Below are 14,777 nucleotides of genomic sequence, written 5' to 3'. Positions count from 1 at the left end.
CGATGGGCCAAATTGCCTCCTTCTGCACTGTAAGAATTCTATGATTTGGAGATCCACCAACAATGGGTATAGTTAAACATCCATATCAAATGATCATCATCTGGTGTGTCAACCGCAATTACATTTTCCACATGCTCCTTTTGCTTAAGCAAGAACTGCCTGCAGGCAGAGGTGTGAAGATCCTGTTGGCTGCGATCGAAATGTCTAATATGTCTTCAGATTGAGGTAGGAGTGTCCGTTGTCGCCGCTGCTGTTTTCACTTTGCGTGAGAGTCCTTGGCGATGGCCTTAAAGTGTCAGCAGAGTGGCAAAGGATTAGGATGGGAGGTAGGGAGCACTGGGTGTCGCTATATTCAGATGAACTATTATATGTATCGGACCGGCTGGAGAGTATGGGGAGGATTATGCGCCTATTGGAGAGTTTTGGGGCTTTTTCGGGTTACAAGTTGAGGTACAGAATGAGCCATGTGGAGCTAATTTAGGGGGGTTGCCTTTTTGGATAGCCAGGCACAGGTTTAGGATCTGAGAATGCAGGTGACGGGAGAGTGGCATTGTACAACCATAAATGGAGTTTAACAAACTTGATGGAGGAAATAAGGGAGGACTTTAGGAGATGGGATACGCTGCACCAGACACTGGCAAGGAGGGCTCAATTGGTGAAAAGGAATGTCCTGCCAAGATGCCTATATATATTCCAGACTCTCCCGATTTTCATTCCAAAGGTTTTTTCGGAAGTTAGACACAGTCATTTCAGAGTTTGTATGTGCGGGGAAGGTGCTGAGGGACTTTGCATGGAGGGTGTGGAAAGGGAAAACTTCACGAGAGAGGGACCACTGTTTATTCCTGACCAGTAGCCTCTCTTGAGTGAGCGTGTTCGAAGCGCTCATATCCCCTTTTCTGGTCCTTGACTACGGGATTATGTCCGGGCAATTATTGTGACTTGACCAGAGCGGACAGTGAAAGGAAGGTGAGACCACAATAATGGTAGTTTTAAAAATATTTGATTTATTCAAGAGAAACTGAGTCTTCTACAACTCAGATTAACCCACACACACAAACACCAATTATGAAATACTATGTGTAAAACAAGAGTTTAAACGGCACATCGAAGAATCCATACTTTAAACAGTTTTGCAATGTTTTACAGGAGGTTATATATATCGTCCCTTACCACCCCTCCTCAACAAGCCGAGCCTAATTGGGGGTTTCTGTAAGCTGACAAAATATACTCACCACTTCCTAGCTGAATGGGTCCGTTTAAAAACACACAAAATCTTCAGGGTCCCCTCTGGCTTCTTGGGTCCTAGTTCGTTACGTCTGTCTCTGCACCTGGTTCGTGGAGTCTTGCTTCTCCTGTTGAGCCTGTGGTTCTACCTTGTGGTGGACGCTTCGTAGGTTTTTAGTTTCTTCTTCTTGGTTTACAAATCTCCTCCAGCCCAAATTTCTGTGCCAAACTTCTCAGAAATTCTGAGTAACCAACCCAAGATCTCTCCACCTCACTTGTCTGTGTCCTGTATCTTTAAGCGCGCATGTTTCAAAAGAGCTGGCTGGCTCCTCCCACTGATCGATTTCAAAGACAAAAGGCACGCTAATCACTCTCAGGAAGAAGTTAACCTGATCAGTTTCTTCACAATAGCTGATGATGTCCCCAGAGCTTGCCTGATTGCTCGCAAATGGCTTCTAGGAGATACTGGGACAGTTTGAATTGGTTTGCCATTAGTGGAATAGGTTTCTGTCTGGTTTGGTCAGAAACTCATTTCCATAGTCATTGTCTTCCTCCGCTCACTCTGAGCCACCCACATTCCTGGCATAATTTTTCAGTTGGCCCTGCCCTGGCCCATTGTCCCCTTTGTCCTTCTCTGGGATAATTTTGTGAATCGTAGGCTTTTTGCAGGCAAACTTTCTTATTTTAAAATGTCTATAAGTCTTGCCATTATTGTAGCAATGTTATCCTAACTGGCACTGATGGAGAGTTGCCATAACTTACAGTTGGTCTGGCCCCTATGGTGCTGATTTTTGGGATATCAGAAAAGCCAGAGTTGATGGAGGAGAGGAAGGCCAACAACATGGACTTTGGCTCTCTGGTGGCCCGGTAAAGAATTTTGCTGGAATGGCGGTCACCTACCCTGTCGGCGGTGGCAGCCTGGCTAGGGGATCTATACAACTTCCTCTGGTTGGAGATTAAGTTTGAATTGAGGGGTTCAGTGGAGGAGTTTGAGACATGGTGGGGATTGTTCATGGCCATGGCCACGTTCGAGGAGTTGTTCACCGCCACGGTGGGGGGGTGCGAAAAGGGGGAAAAACATGTACCGACTGTAAAACTGAGTTGGCGAATTTGTTCCCTGGATTATTTATGTTTTTGTATTTTGCGAATAAGTTTGGAATAAAATACATTTTAAAAAGTCTTCAGATTGGGGCACACTGATTTGGGCATCTCCCTTTTGGAAAATCAATGATGCTGAGGGCAAAAAAAAAACCTTAGTAGAGATTCATTAATGTTTGAGAAGTGACAGATACCCACTAACTCAATCTACCAACCATGTAAGTGGCAATACTCAATGAATCTCCTCCCGCAGCTGTGTACAACTAGCACCAAGGTCATATTCTTTATGCTTATGTAATCTTTATCTTCAAATTATCTGATTAATGGCTTATAATGTTCTGAGAAAGATTATCATAATTAATGCGTGGAGCTGAAGAAACAGCATATTGCAGCGTATTAGCACGCTCTAAACCTCAAGCCTAGTCTCCTGGAATCCCTACAGTGCAGCAGAAAACCAGTCAGCCCATCAAGTCTGCACTAACCCTATGAACGTTACCTCATCCTATCCCCATAACCCCACCTAACCTACACATCGTTGTTGGTGAGATAGAAGGTCTCCTCTCTCCTGGCACAAAAAAGTTTCTTATTAAGTTGGATTGTATAATGTTTTTGTGTACCAAATTGTTCCTCTCAACTATGGACATTGAATTCCATTGGTCTCTTTTAACCCCACCAATTGCAATTTCTTTTGCTCTTAAAAGAAGAATTATGTATACATCTATGTTTGGAATTGTAAATTCCGGCACCATTTGTGGGGATGTAGCAGCTGTTTTAAGCAGGCCATATCACAGAGGATCCATCTCATGACAGAGATATGTCAAGGCGGGACACTTCCTTTTAAGTGTGGTTTCACTTGGATAAGTGTAGCACAGTCCCATGTTCCCTCAGATTGTACTGCAGCAAAAGTTTGAGTGCTGTGTGACATAGCTGTGTGTAAACCTGACTGACCCCGGGACAAAATTCCGGCATTATAACTGCACTATCCTAGTCCCGGTAAAGCCAAACAATAAAATGATGATCCATCAGCTCTGGATTCCAGAAACCATGCACAGTTTATCCTCAACAATTTGGGTTTTATTGGGTCTGGTGTAGTTAAATTTTGTCACATCTTTGCATCTCCAAAAAGCAGCATTTCGGGGGCCGAACATTACATATTTAGTGTGATAAAATAGAATGTTACTGAGAGATCCAGAGCAGGGATTCTAGCTGTCTCCGTTGAAATATTCCAGCTACAAATCCTCTTTACTTGTGTATAATGAATTAAGACTCTTCAGGGCCAAATGGAAATAGGAGCCCCATTGTTGCTGGATTCAGTAGCCCAGAGACAAAATACGGCAGGTGCTGGAGATCAAAACAGAAAATGTCAGAAATTCTCAGCAGGTCAGGCAGCATCTGCAGAGCGAGAAACAGAGTTAACGTTTCAGTTCTGTGACCTTTCATCAGAACACAATGCATTACTCTGAAACGTTAACTAGTTTTTCTCTCATGCGGAGACATCAGTTCAAATTCCACCACGACATAAGGCATTTAAAAATGGTTAATTATAAAAATATAATTTATAATAATAGAAACGAATATGGAATAAAAATACGTAATGGTGACCGTGAATTATTTCAAAACTTGCCTTCAAGGAATAGAGGGGAGATGATGTCGTAGAGGTAATATCACAGTGCAAGTAACCTAGAAGCATGGGTTAGGTTAAGGGACACGGGTACAAATCTCAACATGGCAGCTGGTGGAAATTTGAGATCAGTTCATAAATCTGGAATATAAAACTTGTCTCAGTAATGGTGGCATGAAACATTGTCCTTTCAGACAATGCCGTTTAAGGGAGAAAATTTGCCATCTTTATGTCAGAAAATGGTAGGATGTTGTTAAAAGAAATATATATTTTTTTTGTATAAATAAAATCCAACTACAATGTATTTTGTAAACCATGCCTGGGTGAAAATTAAGAAAAAGGATAGAATAGGGAACAGGGTGTTTTTTGCAATTGATACATTTAGTAGTCAGAGTGCTATGCTATGAGCCAGGAAGCAAGGTAGTCACAGATGAGGTGATGAAGGAGCAAGATAGAGCGAGGGGGGCAGCCTACCTCAGGAAACAACTCAGCTAGAGATGAAGTACTTTAGGCAAAAAGCCAGTTTGTGCAAAAGAACATTTCACTTCACAAGTCCTGGTCACTTGGGCTGTACGGTTGGTAGTCACTAGTTTTGACCAATAGATTCATGGTTGTTGTTTGGGAAACGGAGGGGCCTCAGTAAAGTTTAAGTTTACGGGGAAAACAGATGGGCGGCGATTCTCCGATCGCAGGACAGAGTGTCCGCGCCGTTGTGAACGCGGAGCCCCTCCAGCCTCACTTCCTGGCACACACTGGGGGTGGCGCCAACCCGCGCATGTGTGGTGGCTTTACGGAACGCGCCGGCCCCGACTCAACATGGCGCGGGGGTTCTGGGGCCGGACATGCAACAAAATAGGCCCCGGGGGGGGGAGGCGGGGAGCGGCCGGCCCGCTCCCTTAAACTTTCCCCCTCTCACCTTGAAATTGTGACCCCTTGTAATTGACACCCCTATGCTTGGAAAAAGCTTGTTGCTATCCACCCTGTCCATACCCCTCATAATTTTGTAGACCTCAATCAGGTTCCCCCCTCAACCTCCGTCTTTCCAACGAAAACAATCCTAATCTACTCAAGCTTTCTTCATAGCTTGGATTGAACTCCATCTGCCATTTCTGTGCCCAACTCTCCAATCTATCTATATTTTGCTGTATTCTCTGACAGTTCCCCTCACTATAGTATCATCTACAAACTTGCTAATCAGACCACCTATACCTTCGTCCAGATCATTTATGTATATCACAAACAACAGTGGTCCGAGCAAGGAACCCTGTGGAACACCACTAATGAAATGAAAATGAAAATCGCTTATTGTCACGAGTAGGCTTCAATTAAGTTACTGTGAAAAGCCCCTAGTCGCCACATTCCGGCGCCTGTCCGGGGAGGCTGGTACGGGAATCGAACCATGCTGCTGGTCTGCTTTAAAAGCCAGCGATTTAGCCTGGTGAGCTAAACCAGCCCCTGGTCTGGTCACCCTTCTCCATTTTGAGACACTCCCTTCCACCACTACACTGTCTCCTGTTGCCCAGCCAGTTCTTTATCCATCTAGCTAGTACACCCTGAACCCCATGAAACTTCACTTTTTCCATCAACCTGCCATGGGAAACTTTATCAAACGCCTTACTGAAGTCCATGTATATGACATCTACATCCCTTCCCTCATCAATCAACTTTGTCACTTCCTCAAAGAATTCTATTAGGTTTGTAAGACTCTACCTTTCCTGCACAAACCCATGCTGCCTATCACTGATAAGTCTATTTTCTTCCAAATGTGAATAGATCCTATCCCTCAGTATCTTCTCCAACAGTTTGCCTACCACTGACGTCAAGCTCACAGGTCTATAATTCCCTGGATTATCCCTGCTACCTTTCTTAGACAAAGGGACAACATTAGCAATTCTCCAGTCCTCCGGGACCTCACCCGTGCTCAAGGATGCTGCAAAGATATCTGTTAAGGCCCCAGCTATTTCGTCCCTCGCTTCCCTCTAACCTGGGATAGATCCCATCCGGACCTGGGGACTTGTCCACCTTAATGCCTTTTAGAATACCCAAAACTTCCCCCTTCCTTATGCCGACTTGACCTAGAGTATTTAAACATCCATCCCTAACCTCAACATCCGTAATGTCCCTCTCCTTGGTGAATACTGATGCAAAGTACTCATTAAGAATCTCACCCATTTCCTCTGACTCCATGCATAAATCCCTCTTTTGTCTTTGAGTGGGCCAATCCTTTCTCTAGTTACCCTCTTGCTCCTTATATACGAATAAAAGGCTTTGGGATTTTCCTTAACCCTGTTAGCCAAAGATATTTCATGACCCATTTTAGCCCTCTTTATTGCGGGTTTGAGATTGGTCCTACTTTCCCGATATCTTATGTATACTTCCTTTTTCATCTGAGCTAGTCTCACAATTCCACCCGTCATCCATGGTTCCCCAATCTTGCCATTTCAATCCCTCATTTTCACAGGTTCTGCCCTGCACACTAAACAACCTTTCCATAAAAGACTCCCACATTTCAAATGTGGATTTACCATTAAACAGCTGCTCCCAATCCACATTCCCTAGCTCCTGCTGAATTTTGTTATACTTGGCCTTTCCCCAATTTAGCACTCTTCCTTTAGGACCACTCTCGTCTATGTCCATGAGTATTCTAAAACGTACGGAATTGTGATCGCTATTCCCGAAGTAATCACTGACTGAAACCACCTGGCCGGGATCATTCCCCAATACCGGTCCAATATGGCCCCTTCCCGAGTTGGACTATTTACATACTGCTCTTAAAAAAAACTCTCCTGGATGCTCTTTACAAATTCTGCTCCATCTACGCCTCCAACACTACATGAGTCCCATTCAATGTTGGGGAAGTTAAAATCTTCCATCACGACCACCCTATTGCTCCTACATTTTTCTATAATCATAGAACATAGAACGATACAGCGCAGTACAGGCCCATCGGCCCCCAATGTTGCACCGACATGGTAAAAACTAAAGGCCATCTAACCTACACTATGCCCTTATCATCCATATGCTTATCCAATAAACTTTTAAATGCCCTCAATGTTGGCGAGTTCACTACTGTTGCAGGTAGGGCATTCCACGGCCTCACCACTCTTTGCGTAAAAAACCCACCTCTGACCTCTGTCCTATATCTATTACCCCTCAATTTAAGGCTATGTCCCCTCGTGCTAGCCACCACCATCCGCGGGAGAAGGCTCTCGCTGTCCACCCTATCTAACCCGCTGATCATTTTGTATGCCTCTATTAGGTCACCTCTTAACCTTCTTCTCTCTAACGAAAACAACCTCAAGTCCATCAGCCTTTCCTCATAAGATTTTCCTTCCATACCAGGCAACAGCCTGGTAAATCTCCTCTGCACCCGTTCCAAAGCTTCCACGTCCTTCCTATAATGAGGTGACCAGAACTGTACGCAATACTCCAAATGCGGCCGTACTAGAGTTTTGTACAACTGCAACATGACCTCATGGCTCCGGAACTCAATCCCTCTACCAATAAAGGCCATCACACCATAGGCCTTCTTCACAACCCTATCAACCTGGGTGGCAACTTTCAGGGATCTATGTACATGGACACCGAGATCCCTCTGCTCAGCCACACTACCAAGAATTTTACCATTAGCCAAATATTCCTTATTCCTGTTATTCTTTCCAAAGTGAATCACCTCACACTTCTCCACATTAAACTCCATTTGCCACCTCTCAGCCCAGGTCTGCAGCTTATCTATGTCCCTCTGTAACCTGCAACATCCTTCCGCACTGTCTACAACTCCACCGACTTTAGTGTCGTCTGCAAATTTACTTTGCGCCCATCCTTCTGCGCCCTCCTCTAGGTCATTTATAAAAATGACAAACAGCAACGGCCCCAGAACAGATCCTTGTGGTACGCCACTCGTAACTGAACTCCATTCTGAACATTTCCCATCAACTACCACTCTCTGTCTTCTTTCAACTAGCCAATTTCTGATCCACATCTCTAAATCACCCTCAATCCCCAGCCTCCGTATTTTCTGCAATAGCCGACCGTGGGGAACCTTATCAAACGCTTTACTGAAATCCATATACACCACATCAACTGCTTTACCCTCGTCCACCTGTTCAGTCAACTTCTCAAAGAACTCGATAAGGTTTGTGAGGCATGACCTACCCTTCACAAAACCATGCTGACTATCCCTAATCATATTATTCCTATCTAGATGATTATAAATCGTATCTTTTATAATCCTCTCCAAGACTTTACCCACCACAGATGTTAGGCTCACCGGCCTATAGTTACCGGGGTTATCTCTACTCCCCTTCTTGAACAAAGGGACCACATTTGCTATCCTCCAGTCCTCTGGCACTATTCCTGTACCCAATGATGACCTAAAAATCAAAGCCAAAGGCTCAGCAATCTCTTCCCTGGCTTCCCAGAGAATCCTAGGATAAATCCCATCAGGCCCCGGGGACTTATCTATTTTTACCTTGTCCAGAATTGCCAACACTTCATCCCTATGCACCTTAATGCCATCTATTCTAATAGCCTGGGTCTCAGCATTCTCCTCCACAATATTATCTTTTTCCTGAGTGTATACTGACGAAAAGTATTCATTTAGTATCTCGCTTATCTCCTCAGCCTCCACACACAACTTCCCACCACTGTCCTTGACTGGCCCTACTCTTACCCTGTCTACATAGTTGTACCTCTACTTCACGCTCGCTTTTGGGAGGCCTGTAGTAAAGTCCCAACAATGTTACTGCACCCTTCCTATTTCTTAGCTCTACCCGTATTGCCTCAGTGCTCGAATCCTCCTAAGTGCCCTACATAATCACAGCTGTGATATCATCTCTGCCCAGTAATGCAACTCCTCCACCCCTTTTACCTCCCTCTCTATCCCTCCTGAAGCATCTATACCCTGGGATATTTAGTTGCCAATCTTGCCCTCACCTCAACCAAGTCTCAGTAATACCAATAACATAATATTCCCAGGTACTAATCCAAGCCCTAAGTTCATCTGCCTTACCTGCTACACTTCTCGCATTAAATCAAATGCACCTCAGACCACCTGTCCCTTTGCGATCATCTTTTCTTCCCTGTCTACTCTTCCTCTTAGTCACTTTGAGTTTATTATCTAGTATCTTACTGGCTTTAGTTGCTGCCTCTTTACTGACCTCTAACTTCCTAATCTGGTTCCCATCCCCCTACCACATTAGTTTAAAACCTCCCCAACAGTGTTAGCAAAAGCACCCCCTAGGACATTGGTTCCAGCCCTGCCCAGGTGTAGAGCATCCGATTTGTAACATCCCACTGCCCCCAGAACCGGTTCCAATGTCCCAAAAATCTGAACCCCTCCCTCCTGCACCATCTTTCAAGCCACGTATTCATCCTGACTATTCTTGAATTTCTACTCTGACTGTCTCGTGGCACTGGTAGTAATCCTGAGATTACTACCTTTGAGGTCCTACTTTTGAACTTGTCTCCTAACTCCCTAAATTCTGATTGCAGGATCTCATCCCTTTTTTTTACCTATATCGTTGGTGCCTCTATGCACCACGACAACTGGCTGTTCACCCTCCCCCTTCAGTATGTCCTGCAGCCAATCTGAGACATCCCTGACCCGTGCACCCGGGAGGCAACATGCCATTCGGGAGTCTTGTTTTCGACCACAGAAATGCCTGTCTACTCCCCTTACGATTGAATTCCCTATGACTATAGCCCTGCCAGTCTTTTTCCTGCCCTTCTGTGCAGCAGAGCAAGCCACGGTGCCATGAACATGGCTACTAATGCCTTCACCTGGTGAGTCATCTCCCCCAACAGTATCCAAAACGGTATACCTGCTTTGGAGGGAGATGACTGCAGGGGACACCTGCACTGCCTTCCTGCTCTTTTTCTGCCTTTTGGTCACCCATTCCCTATCTCCCTCACCAGTCCTAATCTGCGGTGTGACCAACTCACTGAACGTGCTATCCATGACCTCCTCAGCATCGCGGATGCTCCAAAGTGAGTCCATCCGCAGCTCCAGAGCCGCCGTTATGCTGTGTAACAGGAGCTGCAGCTGGACACATCTCCCGCACATGAAGGAGTCAGGGGTATCGGCCGCGTCCCTGAATTCCCACATTGAGCACGAGGAGCATAACACGGGTCTGGGATCTCCTGCCATTTTTACAAAATGTCTTAACTTATTACAAATATAATATGAAATAATGAATAAGTGAAAGGAATAAAGATTTTACTTACCAATCACAATACTTACCAACACACAAATAGTTAAATTTCTCCCAGCTACTGTTAATTGGAGCACTTTTCTTACCAGCCAATCAGGTCACTGCTTTGCTGTGATGTCACTCTTCAAATTTATCCCCTAAGACCCTGTGGCCGCTGTTTAATCTGCGAAGCAGCTAGTTTAAATATTCACCGCTCGACTCTGTAGCTCCGCACACTCCAACAGCTGAATTTCCGGCGAAAAGACTTGGAAATATAATGAATAAGTGAAAGGAATAAAGATTTTACTTACCAATCACAATACTTACCAACACACAAATAGTTAAATTTCTCCCAGCTACTGTTAATTGGAGCACTTTCCTTACCAGCCAATCAGGTCACTGCTTTGCTGTGATGTCACTCTTCAAATTTATCCCCTAAGACCCTGTGGCCGCTGTTTAATCCGCGAAGCAGCTAGTTTAAATATTCACCGCTCGACTCTGTAGCTCCGCACACTCCAACAGCTGAATTCCCGGCGAAAAGACTTGGAAATATATTGCCGTTCCTTTCACTGTCACTGGGTCAAAATCCTGGAACTCCCTCCATAACAGTACTGTGGGTGTACCTACATGTCAGGAACTGCAGCGGTTCAAAAAGGCATCTTACCACCACCACCTCAAGGTTAATTAGGGATGGGCAATGAATGTTGGCCTAACCAGCGATTCTCACATCACATAAATAAGTAAGAGGCCAATGGCTGGGTGCTTTTGTCCATTCACATGATTTTGGCAAGAGAGAGATTCCTTTCACTGGTGAGGGTGAGACAGTCTGAGTTGCACAAACGGGCAAATGGTCACATATTTCCTGTTATCCTTTAAAGAGACAATTATCTGGCAAGATATGTCAGTATAAAGTTGCAGAAAGGTTGCATGTTTTTTATGATGCGTGATTCCGTCTCACTGGAAAGGTTTTGATGTTCACTTTCATTCTTTATTTCATTTTTTTTTGGTCTTGCTTCACCTCATCAGAATCTTTTTCATTCCAACTCCCATGAAGACCACAGAAAAGATGTTGTAACACACGGAGAACTAGTATCCAGGAAATGTAACAAGTAGTACATGTTACATCTGTAGGTTCCACAGTTGTTTAATGGGATTATCGGGCGTGAACTCCAGATCGTAAAGGATGTGAGGCCTACCTCCTGGGTGCAATCAGTAAAGGAGAAAAGGGGAAGATTTAGTTTGAACAGTTCAGTTAATTTCTGAAACATCCAAAACTGTTTGAGCGAGCGGCAATTTCCCTCCATCTGAACCTCTGTCTACTGTTTTTTTTTGCCAGATTTCTATTGCCCAACAATGATCGGGCTGAAAACAGATCAGGAGGTTCTGTCTCAGCTGGTGAGGATGAAGGTGCCAGCAGTGGCTGCACTGATGGAAAAACACAATGTGATGTGGACCTTGGTTGTGGGGCGATGGTTCATCTGTTTGTTTATTGACGTTCTTCCCGTAGAGGTAAGCCATCTTCCTCTTATTGTTGTTGCCAACACGGTTCACAGTTTTACAAACCTCGCCACCCGTGTGTACTCTCCATTGTGTTCATTTTCTTCCCAAATGATTGAAGTGTCTTTTTAAGGTTTTACAGTTTAGGTCAGTCAGTTGGACAGCTGGTTTACGTTGCCAGCAGCGTGGGTTCAATTCCCAAACCGGCTGAGGTTATTAATGAAGACCCCGCCTCCTCAATCTTGCCCCTCACCTGAGGTGTGGTGATACTCTGGTTATCCCCCGAGCCTTGCCTTGCCTTTGCAACACCCCCTCCTTTGCTCACCTGTTAATTGTTCATTTTTGTTGCTTTTTGCTGTCTTTCCCCATATATTTGTTTTAATTGTGTAATTTTGATATTTTGATTTCCATTCCATCTTTTGCTTCCCACCATCTAATATATTGAGAAATGTTTATTTCACTGTTAGACTGTTCTTCGGATTTGGGACTGTCTGTTCTATGAAGGGTCTAAAGTCACGTTTCGAGTGGCCTTGACGTTAATAAAATACCACCAGGCTTCCATCTTGGAAGCAAACAATTTCCTTGCTGTCTGTGAGAAGTTCAAAGAGATCGCACGTGGGGCCCTGGTCCAAGATTGTCATGTCTTTATGCAGGTGAGTTTGTTATTCCTAGAATTTGGGTGCACCGTCTAAAATTGTCCTGAATTGTTCATGCACTGTTTAAACAAAATGTCAAATTCTGAGCCTTTTCCTTGTGGATGCAAGGAGTTGATGAACAACAATTGAAGGGGAAGGGGGGCACGGTAGCACAGTGGTATTGTCACTGGATTAGTAATCGCTCGAGGGACGCCGGTTCGAATCCCACTACGACAGATGGTGAAATTTGAATTCAATAAAAATCTGGAAATAAAAGTCTAGTCTAAAGATGACCATGACACCATTGTCAATTGTCGTAAAAACCCATCTGGTTCACTAATGACCTTTTAAGGAAAGAAATCTGCCGTACCTATCTGATCTGGTCTACATGCGACTCCAGATCCACAGCAATGTGGTTGACGCTTAACTGCCCTCTGAAATTACCGAGCGAACCACTCCGTTCAAGGGTAATAGGGATGAGGAATAAATGCTGGCCCAGCCAGCGATGCCCAAAACACATGAAAAAATAAAAAGCACTTGTGTTAGAAGCATTTCAGAGAAGTTTCACTCAGCCCATTCCTGAGAGATCATCTTGTAAGGAAAGGTTGAACAGATTGGGTATGTACTCATTGGAATTTAGAAGAATGAGAGGTAATCTTAATGAAACACACAAGATTCTGAGGGGACTTGACAGGGTGGATGCTGGAAAAATAAGGGAACGCCGTTTAAGAATGAGGTCTATTGTTTTTTAAAAAAATATTTTTATTCTCCTTTTTCACAATTTTTCTCCCGAATTTACACCCAACAACAATCAATAACCAACAACAAATATCTCAAACCCCATAACAGTAACAACGATCCCATTCTCTCACCATACCCAGACATCAGCCCGCATGTTAACATAAACAAATGACAAGAAAAAAGGAATCAGGGATTACCCATAGCCATCTTTAACATACATAGCCCCCCTCACCCCAACCCACCCACCCATCCCCCCCCCCCAACTAATGTTCGATGTTATCCAGTTCTTGAAAGTGCATAATAAATAGTGCCCATGACTTGTAGAACCCCTCCGAGCTTCCCCTCAGTTCGAACTTAACCTTCTCAAGGGTCAAGTATTCCAACAGATCCCCCCGCCACGCCAGGGCACAGGGTGGAGAGGCCGCTCTCCATCCCAGCAGGATCCACCTTCGGGCGATCAACGAGGCGAAGGCTATGATATCTGTCTCTGCACCCGTTTCCAACCCTGGCTGGTCCGACACCCCGAATATGGCTTCCCGGGGACCCGAAGAATGAGGTCTATTGTTTAACACTGGGACAAAGAGAAATATTTTTTTTCTCTTTTCTCATGTGTGGAATTCTCACTCCACAGAGAGCAGTGGAGGCTGGGGCATTGACTTTATTCAAGGCTGAGCTGGACATTTTTTATAGACCAGGAGTTAAAGGAAAGTGGAGTTGAGACCACAGCCATGATCTATGGAATGGTGGAGCTGTCTCAAAGAATCTGAATGGCCTAATCCTGTTCCTAAGCCCTGTGTTCCTATGTTCATTTAGCAACTTTAACACTGGGCAACATCTCAGGGTGCTTCCCACTGGTGTAGTCCAACAATATTGATGTCAAGTCACAGATTCATAGATGTTTACAGCACATAAGGGGGCCATTCAGCCCATCGTTTACAGGTCAACAAAGGTCTGACTACACTTATCCCATTTCCCAGCACTTGGCCCATCCATGACAGCACAAGTAAATATCTAAACACTTCTTAAATGTTACGAGACTATGTGATTCAACCATCCTTTCAGGCAGTGGAGTTCCAGACTCTCACTAAGCTCTGGGTGAAAAGGTTTCTACTCAACACCCCTCCTGGCCTTCTACATCTTACCTAAATCTATACCCACTGATTATTGACCCCTCTACTCATGGAAAAAGTGCCTTCCTATCCACCCTATCTATTGTTACGGCCAGGGTTTATAGAACCCCAAAGTGTATCATGGAGTTCACCTGACCCACAACTTTTAATAGATTGTGGATATGGGGAGCACATGACCCTACTCTACAGGTGTGATGCAACAGAGATCTACAGTACTTTTAAATTAAAACAATGTTTATTTATGAAACCAGTTAACACTTTATAAACCCACAGTAAACATCTTAACAACTATCAACACCAATAAATCCCCCAAAGAATACAGTACTCTATAAGTAACTGTTAATTTTTCCTTGCAACATCCATAAGACAAAAAAAAACCTTTTTACAGAAACACAAACACATCAGGTTTAACTTCTCTACAGAAACAGGTACTATTTTTAAATCACCAAGGGATCTGGAGACCGTCTTTGGTTTGCAGAGAGAGACTAATACACCTTCTTGCTGTGACTGCAGCTATCCAGCTTTCAAAATCAAAACTAAACCACACCCTGCAGCAGACAGCCCAGCTCCACCCACACTCTGACATCACTGCAGTAATAAACACTCATTTCTTAAAGGTACACCCACTACAGCTATTTTA

At 44.3% G+C, this 14,777-nt stretch overlaps 1 protein-coding gene across 1 annotated transcript in view; it reads left to right on the top strand.

Annotated features, from left to right (window-relative positions):
* Window positions 1-14,777, top strand: part of LOC119969306 (growth hormone-regulated TBC protein 1-A-like) — a 99,985-nt gene that overhangs the window by 78,636 nt on the left and 6,572 nt on the right. Inside the window, exons 6-7 of the mRNA XM_038802758.1 lie at window positions 11,471-11,643; window positions 12,099-12,284. Of these exons, the coding sequence (XP_038658686.1) occupies window positions 11,471-11,643; window positions 12,099-12,284 (359 nt within the window). The remainder of the gene's footprint in view (window positions 1-11,470; window positions 11,644-12,098; window positions 12,285-14,777) is intronic.

The sequence above is a fragment of the Scyliorhinus canicula genome, chromosome 7 (genome assembly GCF_902713615.1).
Source record: "Scyliorhinus canicula chromosome 7, sScyCan1.1, whole genome shotgun sequence".
Classification (NCBI taxonomy): domain Eukaryota; kingdom Metazoa; phylum Chordata; class Chondrichthyes; order Carcharhiniformes; family Scyliorhinidae; genus Scyliorhinus; species Scyliorhinus canicula.
The sequence above is the reverse complement of the archived record's forward strand: the minus strand, read 5'-3'. Positions and strand labels throughout refer to the sequence as shown.